This window comes from Myxine glutinosa, chromosome 13 (assembly GCF_964187855.1).
Source record: "Myxine glutinosa chromosome 13, kmMyxGlut1.1, whole genome shotgun sequence".
Taxonomy (NCBI): domain Eukaryota; kingdom Metazoa; phylum Chordata; class Myxini; order Myxiniformes; family Myxinidae; genus Myxine; species Myxine glutinosa.
The window spans coordinates 85,460,205-85,476,771 of record NC_136273.1 but is presented as its reverse complement, the minus strand read 5'-3'; the positions used below and the strand labels follow the sequence as shown (position 1 = coordinate 85,476,771).

General features: G+C 45.8%; 2 protein-coding genes across 8 annotated transcripts in view; one reads left to right on the top strand and one right to left on the bottom strand.

Moving 5' to 3' along the window:
- Positions 1-16,567, bottom strand: part of LOC137439064 (nucleoside diphosphate kinase B) — a 148,346-nt gene that overhangs the window by 14,709 nt on the left and 117,070 nt on the right. The window contains exon 2 of one of the 2 annotated variants that reach the window (XM_068134731.2): positions 115-152. The gene's annotated coding sequence lies outside the window, so the exon portion shown is untranslated. Of the gene's footprint in view, positions 1-114; positions 243-16,567 lie in introns of those variants that run through there. The other variant, XM_068134732.2, reaches the window with a different exon arrangement.
- LOC137439060 (uncharacterized) overlaps positions 6,139-16,567 on the top strand; it is a 38,896-nt gene continuing 28,467 nt past the window's right edge. For 5 of the 6 annotated variants that reach the window (XR_013621261.1, XR_013621260.1, XR_013621259.1 and 2 more), the window contains exons 1-5: positions 6,211-6,350; positions 6,487-6,567; positions 6,658-6,791; positions 13,889-13,984; positions 14,129-14,207. Coding sequence is in view for 1 of the 6 variants with exons in the window: in XM_078767720.1 (XP_078623846.1) it covers positions 6,299-6,350; positions 6,487-6,567; positions 6,658-6,791; positions 13,889-13,984; positions 14,129-14,207 (442 nt within the window). In the remaining 5 variants the exon portion in view is untranslated. Of the gene's footprint in view, positions 6,351-6,486; positions 6,568-6,657; positions 6,792-13,888; positions 13,985-14,128; positions 14,208-16,567 lie in introns of all 6 variants that reach the window. The other variant, XM_078767720.1, reaches the window with a different exon arrangement.

Sequence of the window (16,567 nt, the reverse complement as noted above, 5' to 3'; positions counted from 1 at the left end):
CACCCCCACGGACACGAATCAAGACAAAGGAAGACCCCAACCCAGTAGACAAAATTAAATATCATAAGTAGGGATAACCTCTCAAGGACAGAGGAAAAATGATAACATACTCACAGTCAATTAGGCCGATGATGAGGAAGAGTGGAAGAGAGCAGAGAGGAGGAAATTTACAAATGAATGCTGGAAATTAAAAGGCGGAAGCGGATGTAGAGAAATGGTAACGCCCTTACCGTGACGTCAGTGTCGCACAAATATATCATTTTTATTGCTAACCAAGCCAACAAAACATCATTTAGGAATTACTCGTCATAAAGACCACACGAGCTTTAAAAAAATAAAATTCTGGCTTGAAGATTCACGAACCAATCAACGGACAAACTAACACCTGGTGCAGCAGAGGATGTGCTGCGACGTCCATACATACGTTCGGGTGGCCAGGGCGTGTGACGTCATACGTTCGGGTGGCCAGGGCGTGTGACGTCATACGTTCGGGTGGCCAGACCGTGTGACGTCATACGTTCGGGTGGCCAGGCCGTGTGACGTCATCTCGTTGCAAAGCTGGATGTTATTGGCTGTAGCTGTACTCCGCTTTGTCTTATACTTGGTTCTCTTGTCGAAGTGCATCGGATGGCTAATGGTCTCTTTTCATGGTGAAGATCATTCGGGTCTTCAGCTCTGACTGAGGCTCGAAAAGAGCACGTCCGAGATCTTGCGCTTTGTGTCCTCCAGTTAGATAAAGTACCGTCGGCGGCCATTGCACCATTGCACCGGTATAGTATTAGTAGTGTGGTGCTGTGCACACACGACTCGATTGCCAGAAAGGTAGGCCACAACGCGTGGATACAAACGAAAGCACTTTAATACAAGCTCGCACATCATGACATCAGCACTGGGCGGGCTCGCCGGCTCGACCTTCGAGCCCGCAATCCCGCATATATGTCCCGAGGCCACGCCTTGCCCCCGGGCGTGGCTGAACGGCCGAAAGGCGGGGCATGTATCTCAGTTCCACGCCCAGACGCTCGCGCCACCCACCGGTGCGCGGAATTATTGACCGTTGTGCCCGCCACAGTAGATCCTTTATTCGGCCAAGATACTGAAATACACTTAAAACGGCATTTTTGATACAACATTCTATGTTTCGATCCCCTGTAGATCTCTTCAATTTGAATGTAACGAAATACCATCTCAGCTATTTATTTAATTTATACACAGAGAAAGGTGAGGCCGGGGGAGGGAAGGAACAGCAGGGAGTGGAGGGAGGATGAACAGCAGGGAGTGGAGGGAGGATGAACAGCAGGGAGTGGAGGGAGGATGAACAGCAGGGAGTGGATGAAGGAGGAACAGCAGGGAGTGGAGGGAGGATGAACAGCAGGGAGTGGAGGGAGGATGAACAGCAGGGAGTGGAGGGAGGATGAACAGCAGGGAGTGGAGGGAGGATGAACAGCAGGGAGTGGAGGGAGGATGAACAGCAGGGAGTGGAGGGAGGATGAACAGCAGGGAGTGGAGGAAGGAGGAACAGCAGGGAGTGGAGGGAGGATGAACAGCAGGGAGTGGAGGGAGGATGAACAGCAGGGAGTGGAGGGAGGATGAACAGCAGGGAGTGGAGGGAGGATGAACAGCAGGGAGTGGATGAAGGAGGAACAGCAGGGAGTGGAGGGAGGATGAACAGCAGGGAGTGGAGGGAGGATGAACAGCAGGGAGTGGAGGGAGGATGAACAGCAGGGAGTGGAGGGAGGATGAACAGCAGGGAGTGGAGGGAGGATGAACAGCAGGGAGTGGAGGAAGGAGGAACAGCAGGGAGTGGAGGGAGGATGAACAGCAGGGAGTGGAGGGAGGATGAACAGCAGGGAGTGGAGGGAGGATGAACAGCAGGGAGTGGAGGGAGGATGAACAGCAGGGAGTGGAGGGAGGATGAACAGCAGGGAGTGGAGGGAGGATGAACAGCAGAGAGTGGAGGGAGGAGGAACAGCAGGGAGGGGAGGGAGGATGAACAGCAGGGAGTGGAGGGAGGAGGAACAGCAGAGAGTGGAGGGACGAGGAACAGCAGGGAATGGAGGGAGGATGAACAGCAGGGAGTGGAGGGGGAGGAACAGCAGGGAGTGGAGGGGGAGGAACAGCAGGAAGTGGAGGGAGGATGAACAGCAGAGAGTGGAGGGAGGAGGAACAGCAGAGAGTGGAGGGAGGAGGAACAGCAGGGAATGGAGGGATGATGAACAGCAGGGAGTGGAGGGGGAGGAACAGCATGGAGTGGAGGGGGAGGAACAGCAGGGAGTGGAGGGGGAGGAACAGCAGGGAGTGGAGGGGGAGGAACAGCAGGGAGTGGAGGGGGAGGAACAGCAGAGAGTGGAGGGAGGAGGAACAGCAGAGAGTGGAGGGAGGAGGAACAGCAGGGAATGGAGGGAGGATGAACAGCAGGGAGTGGAGGGGGAGGAACAGCAGGGAGTGGAGGGGGAGGAACAGCAGGGAGTGGAGGGGGAGGAACAGCAGGGAGTGGAGGGGGAGGAACAGCAGGGAGTGGAGGGGGAGGAACAGCAGGGAGTGGAGGGGGAGGAACAGCAGGGTGTGGAGGGGGAGGAACAGCAGGGTGTGGAGGGAGAGGAACAGCAGGGAGTGGAGGGGGAGGAACAGCAGGGAGTGGAGGGGGAGGAACAGCAGGGAGTGGAGGGGGAGGAACAGCAGGGAGTGGAGGGGGAGGAACATCAGGGAGTGGAGGGGGAGGGAACAGCGGAGAGTGGAGGGGGAGGGAACAGCGGAGAGTGGAAGGGAGGAGGAACAGCGGAGAGTGGAGAGTGGAGGGGGGGGGGGGAGGAACTGCAGAGAGTGGAGGGTGGAGGCACAGCAGGGAGTGGAGGGGGGGGGAACAGCAGAGAGTGGAGGGGGGGGGGAAGAACAGTGGAGGGGGAGGGAACAGCGGAGAGTGGAAGGGAGGAGGAACAGCGGAGAGTGGAGAGTGGAGAGTGGAGGGGGGAGGAACTGCAGAGAGTGGAGGGAGGAGGCACAGCAGGGAGTGGAGGGGGGGGGGAGGAACAGCAGCAGAGTGGAGGGGGGAGGAACAGCAGAGAGTGGAGGGGGAGGGAACAGCGGAGAGTGGAAGGGAGGAGGAACAGCGGAGAGTGGAGAGTGGATGGGGGAGGAACTGCAGAGAGTGGAGGGAGGAGGGGGGGGGACAGCAGGGAGTGGAGGGGGAGGAACAGCAGGGAGTGGAGGGGGAGGGAACAGCGGAGAGGGAGGGGGAGGGAACAGCGGAGAGTGGAAGGGAGGAAGAACAGCGGAGAGTGGAGGGGAGAGGAACTGCAGAGAGTGGAGGGAGGAGGAACAACAGGGAGTGGAGGGGGGGAGGAACAGCAGAGAGTGGAGGGGGGAGGAACAGCGGAGAGTGGAGGGGGGAGGAACAGCGGAGAGTGGAGGGGGGAGGATCAGCAGGGAGTGGAGGAGGGGGACAGCAGGGAGAGATTTGGGGGGGGGGGTGGGGAAGTACAGCAGAGAAAGAGGGGTATGGAGGAAGGGAGAGGAGGTTAACGAGGATCGAAGAGTTTTGGATTGGTGATCTGAGATGGTGATGAACAGCTGTGTTGAAGACCTGGAAGGAAGAGATTAAAGAGAATGTGGGATTTGGTTCCACAGGCAGGTAAAAGAGGCACAAATGAATGGAGGTGAGCAATGATCCTTGATTTAGGTAGTTTCACCAGAAGGTTGATGGTGGAGCGTGTGCGAGCCCTGCAGAAATCTCGAGGGGATAAAGCACGGAAAGAGTAGAGGGTGCAAGATCAGAAAGGGGGTGGCAGAAGACAGAGAGACCACCGACCTGTCGGCAATGGTGAAGCGATCGGCCCATAGATTCAGCTTCATCGTGGGAGATTCCAATGATCTTGACGACCATAGTTTCCATGGCATCAAGCTGAGCTACATTTGAGGCAGGAATGGACTGGCTCTGAACCTCTGGACTGGCTCCCCTGCCTCAAATCTAGCTCAGCTTGATGCCATGGAAACCATGGTCGTCAGCCAGTCCAGAGGTACTCCATCAAACTGCGGATGAAGCCCTTGTAGGCAGATAGGTGTTCAGGTGTGCCAAGGAAGGACTTTGTTTGACCGAAAATTCCCATTTGGTGACTGGCTTTGGAGGCCAATGTTGAAATGTGGTTTGCATACCCTCATACTCTTCATTTATTTATCCCTCTTCCCAAACTCTCCGTGTTTTTTTTCAGGATGTCTGGATACAACGCGAGTCCTTTTCTTCTCTGGTGTTTCCTTCTTCTGCATCCTTCACTCAATCATTCCTTTTGTTTTGTTGGTCCGCTCACATTACTTCAAAGACCCAAAAGACCCTGAAGACCCAAAATATCGAAAATACCCAAAAGCCCCTGAAGACCCTTACATACCCAAAAGACCCCAAAGACCCAAAATAACCAAAATGTTCCTAAGATCCTGAAGACCCAAAAGACACCAAAAACCCTTAAAGACCCCGAAGATCCAAAATACGCTTAAGACCCTCAAAGTCCCAGAAGACCCCAAAGACCCAAAACATCCAAAATACCCCCAAAGTCCCTGAAGACCCTTACAAACTCAAAAGACCCAAAATATCCAAAAGGTTCCGAAGATCCTGAAGACCCAAAATACCATGAACACCCAAAATACCAAAAATACCAAAAATACCCAAAATACCCCAAAAACCCTTAAAGACCCCAAACACTCAAAATACCCAAAATATTCCAAAGACACCCGAAGACCCCAAAAACCCCGAATACCCAAATATATATAAAATACCCAAAATACCTCAAATATCCTTAAACCCCCAAAGACCCTGAAGACTCAAAATATCCAAAAGACCCCGAAGATTCAAAGGACCCAAAAGACCCCAAAGACCCCAAAATACCCAAAAGGACCAAAATATCCTGAGTACTCCAAAAGACCCAAAATACCATGTTGTTGTTGCTTTGTATGCAGCCTGTGGCTGCTGGGTGCAGCATTTCTCTGGAAGCGCAGTTGTGCCGCTGATGCAGTGCCAATTACCAGTGAGCTGATACTCAATTTGCCGACCTAGGAAGAAATGGCAGGCTGAGTCAACCCCCCTGACGTGAGTTCAACGACCGGCCGGGATTTGAACTGAGGATCCGAGGATCCCAAGCCGGCACCCTAACAGTTAAGCCAACATCAGGCTCTGAAAGGCCATGAAGAGTCAAAACACCCTGAAGACCCAAAATACACTGAAGACACTTAAAGACCCCAAATTCCCAAATGACCCTGAAGACTCTTAAGTCCCAAAAGACAACAAAAACGCAAAATACCTAAAAGACCCTCAAAGACATGACGACCCAAAAGACCATGAAGACTTCAAAGACCCAAAAGACCACGAAGATCCTGAAGACACAAAATATCCAAAATACGCCAAAGACCCTTAAAGTCCCAGATGACCCAAAATTTCCAAAATACCCTGAAGACCTTTACAGACCCAAAATACTCCAAAGACCCAAAATAACCAAAAGGTCCTGAAGACCTAAAAGACCCAAAATATACTGCAGACCCTTAAAGACACAAAAGACCCAAAAGACCCAAAAATCCCAAAAGACCCTCAAGACATGTAAGACACATAAGACCCTTTAGACCCATTAGACCACAAGATCCTGAAGACACATAATACCCTTTAGTTTAGACCACTTTTACCTTTAAGACCCTTTCAATACTTTAGACACCTTTAGATCCCTTCACCCTTCCAATCATTTATACCCTTTAAACCTTTACACACCTTAAGTACCTTCGACCCCTCAGACCTTAACATCATTTAGACCACTTACACCCTTCAGACCGATTCGACAGCTTGGACCCTTGACCATTTAGAGCTTTACATCACTTGGACCTTTTTTGATTCCAAGTAAATTACAAATAAATAATATCACCAATATTAGAAATACATTTGTGCAAAACAAATGTTTGTATTATGATTGGTGGAAATCATGACAACACAGAAACTCAAGTCCAGCCTGTGCCTCTGCAGCGACGTGTGAACGTCGTGTCCACTTGTACCTTCAAGTATCCTTTAAAACCATTCTCATCCTTTGCTGTTTTGGTCCTTCATGAGGCTTGACTTTGCATAAAACACACACATTAAGCTATAACAAGGAATTCTAAATACCGGACCTTGCCACATGTATTTTGGAAATTGTGCTCTGCTGGCCTGAACCCTTAACCCCACTGTTAATGATCATGGATCTAATCAAGGACAAATAGCAGCAGCAAAATATATTGCGAGCTGCATCCCTGAAGGAATAACACTGAGTGAAGAGTCCTGTACAAGGCAGTTATGGGAATCCTTCACTTTGTGCTCCTCCTGGGTTCTACCTTGTATGGTTTTGGTGAGATAGGAACATCAAGCTCTCTTTTCACCCTTGGACTATCACGAAGACAAATATCAAAGAACTTCAGTTTACCTGGTTCCGTGCTAGTCAAACTAACTCGTGGCTTTCTTCTTGTGCTTCCTTTCTCTCTTAGGCCTGGCTCAGCATGATGGCGACACAGCTACACGATCCATGGAGTTTGGCGAGTGGAACCTCACCTACCCAAGTGATACTCGTAAGTACAACAGCTTGGACAATGGTTTGGCTACCAGGAGGTTCACAAAAAGGGGAGTTTTTGGTAATAGCTGTGCGCATGTTTTATCAGAAATTATCAATCTTCGAAGCGGTCTCAAACTTCGTGCTTCAACCACAAGCTACGGTATTCTGCATCGGGAGATTGTCGCTGTGCCCCATCACCTGATCTTCTGCTACACGGCAATACAACCTGCTGCCATGGAGGTTCTCATCGCAATCCACCAGAAATACATCTCACTTGGTGATAGCATAATGCTTCAGGCCTGATAATTAACTCGTCCTCATGTAATTATGTTCAGGAATATGAGTTACCTGGTAACCTTTGACTGCAATACAGCTATTGTACACCGCTCCTTTCCGATGCCATCTCCAGGCGCTGCACGACGTCATTTCCGGGCACCGAAGGGGGCTCGGCAATGACGCACGCTGAAAGGGAGTACTCCGTTTTCACTCTGATTGTTACTTGCAAAATCGAAGATTTTTCAAGTATATTGGTCGGTTGTGTTTGTGACTCTGTCTGTCTGTTTGTTTGTTTGCTTGTTTGTTTGTTTGTCACCGGCCTACAGGTCACAATTTTCAACCGATCTTCACCAAACTTCACCAAGTGGTAGAGTTGGTCAAATGCCAGAAGCCTATTGTTTTTGGGGTCAATAGGTCAAAAGGTCAACATAGGCCAAACGTCACCAACTTTGCTAAATTTCTAAAATCCTCAATTTTCATCCGATTGACTTGAAATTTGAAGACCACTTGCATATCTGGTCAATGAATTCAACCACCAAGAATTTTTGAGGTCAACATAGGCCAAATGGTCAACATAGGCCAAATTTCTAAAATCCTCAATTTTCATCCAATTGACTTGAAATTTGGAGAGGACTTGCACATCTGGTCACTGAATTCAACCACCAAGTATTCTTGAGGTCAACATAGGCCAAATGGTCAACATAGGCCAAATTTCTAAAATCCTGAAATTTCATCCAATTGACTTGAAATTTGAAAAGGACTTGCATATCTCGTCACTGAATTCAACCACTAATTATATTTTAGGTGAACATAGGCCAAAAGGTCAACATAGGCCAAATTTCTAAAATCCTCAATTTTCATCCAATTGACTTGAAATTTGAAGAGGACTTGCATATCTGGTCACTGAATTCAACCACCAAGTATTCTTGGTCAACCTAGGCCAAAAGGTCAACATAGGCCAAATTTCTAAAATCCTCAATTTTCATCCAATTGACTTGAAATTTGAACACCACTTGCATATCTGGTCACTGAATTCAACCACCAAGTATTTTTGAGGTCAACATAGGCCAAATGGTCAACATAGGCCAAATTTCTAAAATCCTCAATTTTCATCCAATTGACTTGAAATTTGAAGAGGACTTGCATATCTGGTCACTGACTTCAACCACCAAGTGTTCTTGAGGTCAACATAGGCCAAAAGGTCAACATGGGCCAAATTTCTAAAATCGTCACTTTTCATCCTGTTGACCCGAGCTTTGATCAAGATTGTAAATTTAAATCTTCATGAAATGGACAATTTGCTGTATCAATGGTAAACTTTTGGGGGAGGGCGTATTTTGCAAGTATCGTGCTACGCATGACGTTTTCTTGTTTGTTTGTTTGTTTGTTTGTCACCGGCCTACAGGTCACAATTTTCAACCGATCTTCACCAAACTTCACCAAGTGGTAGAGTTGGTCAAATGCCAGAAGCCTATTGTTTTTGGGGTCAATAGGTCAAAATGTCAACATAGGCCAAAGGTCACCAACTTTGCTAAATTTCTAAAATCCTCAATTTTCATCCGATTGACTTGAAATTTGAAGACCACTTGCATATCTGGTCATTGAATTCAACCATCAAGAATTTTTGAGGTCAACATAGGCCAAATGGTCAACATAGGCCAAATTTCTAAAATCCTCAATTTTCATCCAATTGACTTGAAATTTGGAGAGGACTTGCATTGAATTCAACCACCAAGTATTCTTGAGGTCAACATAGGCCAAATGGTCAACATAGGACAAATTTCTAAAATCCTCAATTTTCATCCAATTGACTTGAAATTTGAAAAGGACTTGCATATCTCGTCACTGAATTCAACCACAAATTATATTTTAGGTGAACATCGGCCAAAAGGTCAACATAGGCCAAATTTCTAAAATCCTCAATTTTCATCCAATTGACTTGAAATTTGAAGAGGACTTGCATATCTGGTCACTGAATTCAACCACCAAGTACCTTTGAGGTCCACATAGGCCAAAAGGTCAACATAGGCCAAATTTCTAAAATCCTCAATTTTCATCCAATTGACTTGAAATTTGAAGAGGACTTGCATATCTGGTCACTGAATTCAACCACAAACTATATTTGATGTCAACATAGGCCAAAAGGTCAACATAGGCCAAAAGTTCAACATAGGCCAAATGGTCAACATAGGCCAAATTTCTAAAATCCTCAATTTTCATCCGATTGACTTGAAATTTGAAGAGGACTTGCATATCTCATCACTGAATTCAACCACCTAGTATATTTGAGGTCAACATCGGAAGGTCAACATAGGCCACATTTCTAAAATCCTAAATTTTCATCTAATTGATGTGAAATTTGAAGAGGACTTGCATATCTGGTTACTGAATTCAACCACCAAGTATTTTTGAGGTCACCATAGGCCAAAAGGTCAACATAGGCCATCATGTATCATTGGAAAACTTTTGGGGGAGGATGGATTTTGCAAGTATCGTGCTACGCATGACGTTTTCTTGTTTGTTTGTTTGTTTTCTTGTTTGTTTTCTTGTTTTCTTGTTTGTTTTCTTGTTTACTTGTTTGTTTTCTTGTTTGTTTGTCCAGGCAATATCTCAGCCATCCTTTGAGCTAGGAAGCTGAAATTTGGGCACAATAGTGCGCATGTGGTTTGACAAAAACAGTATTTTTTGTTTTTCGATTGATTTATTTATTGATTAGTTATTTAATTATTATCGATTAATTAAGTACTTATATATTTTCTTTCTCTTCTGGGCATTATCTCAGGCACCTTTTGAGCTACAAAAGTGATATTTGGACACGATAGTGACCAAGTGATAAAGGATATTTTTGATTTATTGCTTAATCAATTAATCGATGAATTATTTTTTGATTAATCAATTATTTAAATGTTTCGATTAATGACTTAATTAATTTTCAAAAAGTTACAGCTTCGGATGAAGCACTAGTGGTTTAGTTGTCCTATTAACCAATTGATTAAGAAAATATTTTACGATCATTGTTTATTGATTTTAATTATGCAATTAATCAATCAATTATTGTACACCTCTCCCTCCAAATGCAGGTTTCTATGAGCTGCACGGTGGTATTGCTGGGTGCCGAAGGCGCCCCGGCATTGCCACTCTGTAGGATATTTATTTATTCGGCATTGGGGCGGAGTACTTTGAAAGTATCTGTACGTGTCTTTCCTTTAACCATGTGAGATATATATGGCTTTCAGGTGCAGATCCATGATTTCAGGTTAAGGGAGTGGTGGGGGGGGGGGGGGGGGCGGCACAAAAAATTGTGTTTTCAACTTTAGTCAACATTTGTTGTACACCGCTCCTTTCCTTTTCCATCTCCAGGCGCTGCATGACGCCATTGCTGGGCACTGAAGGGGGCCGGCGATGACGCGCGATGAAGGGAGTACTCAGTTTTCACTTCGGTTTCTTTCTTGTTTGTTTTCTTGTTTTCCTTCTTGTTTGTTTTCTTGTTTTCTTTCTTGTTTGTTTTCTTGTTTTCTTTCTTGTTTGTCTGGGTGATATCTCAGCCATCCTTTGAGCTAGGAAGCTGAAAATTCGGCACAATAGTGAGTAAGTACTTTGTCAAAAACTGTATGTTTTGTTTTTTGAATAAGCAATTAATTGATTAGTTATTTAATTATTATCGATTAATTAAGTACTTATACATTTCCTTTCTCTTCGGGCCATTATCTCAGGCACCTTTTGAGCTTGGAAGCTGATATTTGGACCTGCCGATGACCAAGTGATTTGGCTGTAAAGGCTATTTTAGATTTATTGATTAATTAATTAATTGATTAGTTATTTAATTATTACATTATTTGGTTTGATTCATTAAAAAAATAAATTACAGATTCGGATGAAATAGTGGTGGTTTCGGTATTCTATTATCCCATTGATTAAAAATGTAATTATTTTACGATTATTACTTATTTATTTTCGTTATTAATTACTTATTTATTTTGATTCTCATCTGGGCAATATCTCAGACACCTTTTGAGCTAGGAAGCTGATATTTGGACAGGACCTTGACCAAGTGATGTGGCTATAAAGCATATTTTTGATTTATTGATTAATCGATTAATTATTTATTGATTAATCAATTAATTATTTAAATGTTTCGATTAATGACTTATGTAATTAATTTTCAAAAAGTTACAGCTTCGGATGAAGCACTGGTGGTTTCAGAATGCCATTAACGAATTGATTAAGAAAATATTGTATGATTATTATTTATTTATTTTAATTATGCAATGAATCAATCAATTATTGTACGACTCTCCCTCCCAATACAGTTTCTATGAGCTGCATTTATTTGGCATGGGGGCGGTGTACTTTGAATGTATCTGTACTTGTTTTAATTATTGTCTTGTCATAAAAATCCAATTGAATGGAAAACAGAGATTGCATATAATGAAAGAAATGACAATGATCAAAACAAATCAATATGTCTGATGTATTGAATAAGGTTTGACATGGAAGTGACCTTAGATCTGAATTTCAGTTTTGCCATCAGATGAACATTTGCCTTCATCATCTCGACGATGTGAATCACTTATAACAAAGATTCCTTCTCCAACACATTGTTGTACACCTTGGAGAATTCCCCAAAGTCAAAAAACATGTTCTTGAGTGTTGAAAACACAGACTGAGTGTCAAATTCAAACAGAATGACGGGGACTGGATTATCTGATATTTGGGATGCCATTCCACTTCTTGGTTCATGAATGGTTTGGAGAAAGGAAGCATCATCCGATGACGAATGGTTCCGGTAATTTGTTGATCATCAAGTATCCACCATGGGAACAAATTGAATGGTACAAATCAGTTCCATGTTGAACGCTGCGGTCGACATCAGTTGTGGTCGGAGGAACATCGGGTGATCCCACATTCCGAGATATATATACACGGTGATACATATTGTAATGTCCCCAGGATCCAGTATCACTCCTTGAAGTTCATCAACAAAGGTTTATTGTCAGCGAAAACCAAAGTCATTCAGCAGGCAGCAAAAATCACAGCAAACATCTCCATTGCGGTATGGCGACCTAGCTAAGCTCCACCCTTCCGGATCCGGGTGTATATTTTAAAAACTTCAAATATCACATTAAATCAAATTAACACAATTAACACAATTAACTTATAACAATATCTCACACATATGAAACAATAAAGAGCAATCAGAGATTGCAGACCCTCGCAAAGACATGTTTTTGGTGGTTTTTAAGGCTTTTGTGTTAAAGCAATATGGTGGCCGAACCACGTGACCGATGGCATCCTCATTAGTTTTTTCTCCACAAATTTATCCGAAGATGACACTCAGGAAATTTCATTTAGATTGGATCGTTTTGTACTTGTCGAATTATGATGTCATAATGAAGGAACCTGTGACATCATCATTAACATATTTTAATTCCCCATGGAGACTTCTTTACAATGAGCCATGTCTGAATTTTTTTATACGCAGCGCTTTCGGCAAAGTTTTTCGGATTTTCCAAGATGGCGCGTGTACCACGTGACCTATGACATCATAATAATTATTTTTAAAATTATACACGTGAAGTTGCACCTATGGTGAAAATTTCCTGTCAATTGGACCAACGGTTGCAGAGAAAAGCATACTTATTCTGTGCGGACAAACAGAGACAGACAGATGAAAAATCACTCATAGAGCGACACTTGGCAAAGGAAAACAAAGTGGAATGGCACTCAGGAGAGCATCCTTTTGACCTCACAAATAATTAGTGGTAGAATTCAGTGAGCTGATATGTATATCCCATTCAAATTTCAAGTCAATCGAATGAAAATTGAGGATTTTAGAAATTTGAAATGGTTGTTGACCTTTGGCCTATGTTGACATTTTGGCCTATTTTGATCTCAAAAATAGTGGGTGGTTGAATTCAGTGAGCCGATATGTAAATCCTATTCAAATTTCAAGTCAATCGAATGAAAATTGAGGATTTTAGAAATTTGAAATGGTTGTTGACCTTTGGCCTATGTTGACCTTTTGGCCTATTTTGATCTCAAAAATAGTGGGTGGTTGAATTCAGTTTGCCGATATGTAAATCCTATTCAAATTTCAAGTCAATCGGATGAAAATTGAGGATTCTAGAAATTTGAAAAAGTGGTTGACCTATTGCCTATGTTGACCTTTTGGCCTCAAAAATATATAGGATTTTGTCGAACCACAAACTTTACCATTTGGTGAAGTGTCGTGAAGATCAGTTTAAAATTGTGACCTGTAGGCAAGTATAAGTGAATGGACAGACAAACACACACAACAAACACATATATACACACACACACACACACACACACACACACACATGTACAGACACACACACACACACACACAAACACACATGTACAGACACACACACACACACACACACACACACACACACACACACACACACACACACGTACAGACACACACACACACACAAACACACATGTACAGACACACACACACACACACACACACAAACACACACACACACACACACACACACACACACACACACACACAAACCGGAGTGATAAACATACTCGTCAAACTTGTTGTTTTTTTGCCAAGTAACAAACGGGCTCAAATACAACAGCCTCTCCTCTGGCGACGTTAAAAAACGATCTCATTTGAAGGGAGGGGTTTAAGGAAGGGCGCGCCAGGTGCACCCCCGAGGGACTTAGGGGGGACGTGCATCTGGCTGGTAACCCTGGATCCACCCCTGACTTTATCTTTAATATAATCATTAATTCCAAATGTGCAATCACGTGACAAACCCCACACCGAAGAGTTGTATAAATATACCCTCCACAAAATGGCGGCTTTTAACCCTCATTACTCACGCTTCCCCATATATTGACATTCTCCTTATTCTATCTTATCAAAACCTCCTTCTTTAACCCTTCTCCCTCATTTTCTACCCACAGCCCTCCTCTATTTTCCATCTCCCCCACCTTTGAAACGTGTACACGGCCCCTTGGGATAACTGTCCTATTGGCACAAAATCTTTTTGGGATCTGTTTGGGTTCTTTGCTCATAGGTTGATGTGGATAATGAAGAAGTCTGGGAGCTGCAACTTCCTACATCGAGGAATGAGAAATGCCTTTCGTTCCGTCTTCCTCTTGTGGGAGATTACGTAAGTCAACCCTTGAATCGAAAACGATGATGAAGCTGTTATCAGGTTATGTTATCTGGTGCATATATGGTAACTATATGTCCGATGTATATGGCGAAGCATTTCAATCCATTCTTGGACATTACCTCCCAAATCCCGCGCCAGCTGGAGCTCCGACTACAGTGGGATGACCTGGTGCTTCACAGAGCCAGCTTGATACTTCCCGACCAAACACACTCCACAGGTAAAAACACAAACTTATTACGATGAGTAAGCTTGCAATGGTCAGGTGCGAACTAACACAACACCTCAAATCACCTGAGAGTTTACCTTTCAAATAGTAGGCCATTGTGTGTGGTACCCAGGTAAGTTTCAATACTCTACCCTAACTGCTGTCTGCTACCTTAGTAGTGACACAACTGCTGTCCTTGTGGTGGCACAAATGCTGCCCTAGTGGTGGCACAAATACTGCCCGAGTGGTGGCACAGCTGCTGTCCTTGTGGTGGCACAGCTGCTGCCTTAGTAGTGACACAACTGCTGTCCTTGTGGTGGCACAGCTGCTGTCCTTGTGGTGGCACAAATGCTGCCCGAGTGGTGGCACAGCTGCTGTCCTTGTGGTGGCACAGCTGCTGCCTTAGTAGTGACACAACTGCTGTCCTTGTGGTGGCACAAATGCTGCCCTAGTGGTGGCACAGCTGCTGCCTTAGTGGTGGTACAACTGCTGCCTTAATGGTGACACAGCTGCTGCCTTAGTGGTGGTACAACTACTGCCTTAGTGGTGGCACAGCTGCTGCCTTAGTGGTGGCACAAATGCTGCCCTAGTGGTGGCACAGCTGCTGCCTTAGTGGTGGTACAACTGCTGCCTTAGTGGTGGCACAGCTGCTGCCTTAGTGGTGGCACAAATGCTGCCCTAGTGGTGGCACAGCTGCTGCCTTAGTGGTGGTACAACTGCTGTCCTTGTGGTGGCACAAATGCTGCCCTTGTGGTGGCACAGCTGCTGCCTTAGTGGTGGCACAGCGGCTGCCTTAGTGGTGGCACAACTGCTGCCTTAGTGGTGGCACAACTACTGCCTTAATGGTGACACAGCTGCTGCCTTAGTGGTGGTACAACTACTGCCTTAGTGGTGGCACAGCTGCTGCCTTAATGGTGACACAGCTGCTGCCTTAGTGGTGGTACAACTACTGCCTTAATGGTGGTACAACTGCTGCCTTAGTGGTGGCACAGCTGCTGCCTTAGTGGTGGTGCAACTGCTGCCTTAGTGGTGGCACAGCTGCTGCCTTAATGGTGACACAGCTGCTGCCTTAGTGGTGGTACAACTACTGCCTTAATGGTGACACAGCTGCTGCCTTAGTGGTGGCACAACTACTGCCTTAATGGTGGTACAACTGCTGCCTTAGTGGTGGCACAGCTGCTGCCTTAGTGGTGGTGCAACTGCTGCCTTAGTGGTGGCACAGCTGCTGCCTTAATGGTGACACAGCTGCTGCCTTAGTGGTGGTACAACTACTGCCTTAATGGTGGTACAACTGCTGCCTTAGTGGTGGCACAGCTGCTGCCTTAGTGGTGGTGCAACTGCTGCCTTAGTGGTGGCACAGCTGCTGCCTTAATGGTGACACAGCTGCTGCCTTAGTGGTGGTACAAATGCTGCCCTAGTGGTGGCACAGCTGCTGCCTTAGTGGTGGTACAACTACTGCCTTAATGGTGACACAGCTGCTGCCTTAGTGGTGGTACAACTACTGCCTTAATGGTGACACAGCTGCTGCCTTAGTGGTGGTACAACTACTGCCTTAGTGGTGGTACAGCTGCTGCCTTAGTGGTGGCACAGCTGCTGCCCTAGTGGTGACACAGCTGCTGCCTTAGTGGTGGTACAACTGCTGCCTTAGTGGTGGCACAGCTGCTGCCTTAGTGGTGGTGCAACTGCTGCCTTAGTGGTGGTACAACTGCTGCCTTAGTGGTGGTACAACTGCTGCCTTAGTGGTGGCACAGCTGCTGCCTTAGTGGTGGCACAGCTGCTGCCTTAGTGGTGGTACAACTGCTGCCTTAGTGGTGGTACAACTGCTGCCTTAGTGGTGGTACAACTGCTGCCTTAGTGGTGGCACAGCTGCTGCCTTAGTGGTGACACAGCTGCTGCCTTAGTGGTGGTACAACTGCTGCCTTAGTGGTGGCACAGCTGCTGCCTTAGTGGTGGCACAGCTGCTGCCTTAGTGGTGACACAACTGCTGCCTTAGTGGTGGCACAGCTGCTGCCTTAGTGGTGGCACAACTGCTGCCTTAGTGGTGGCACAGCTGCTGCCTTAGTGGTGGCACAGCTGCTGCCTTAGTGGTGGCACAGCTGCTGCCTTAGTGGTGACACAACTGCTGCCTTAGTGGTGGCACAGCTGCTGCCTTAGTGGTGGCACAACTGCTGCCTTAGTGGTGGCACAGCTGCTGCCTTAATGGTGACACAGCTGCTGCCTTAGTGGTGGCACAACTGCTGCCTTAGTGGTGGCACAGCTGCTGCCTTAGTGGTGGCACAGCTGCTGCCTTAGTGGTGACACAGCTGCTGCCTTAGTGGTGGCACAGCTGCTGCCTTAGTGGTGGCACAGCTGCTGCCTTAGTGGTGGCACAG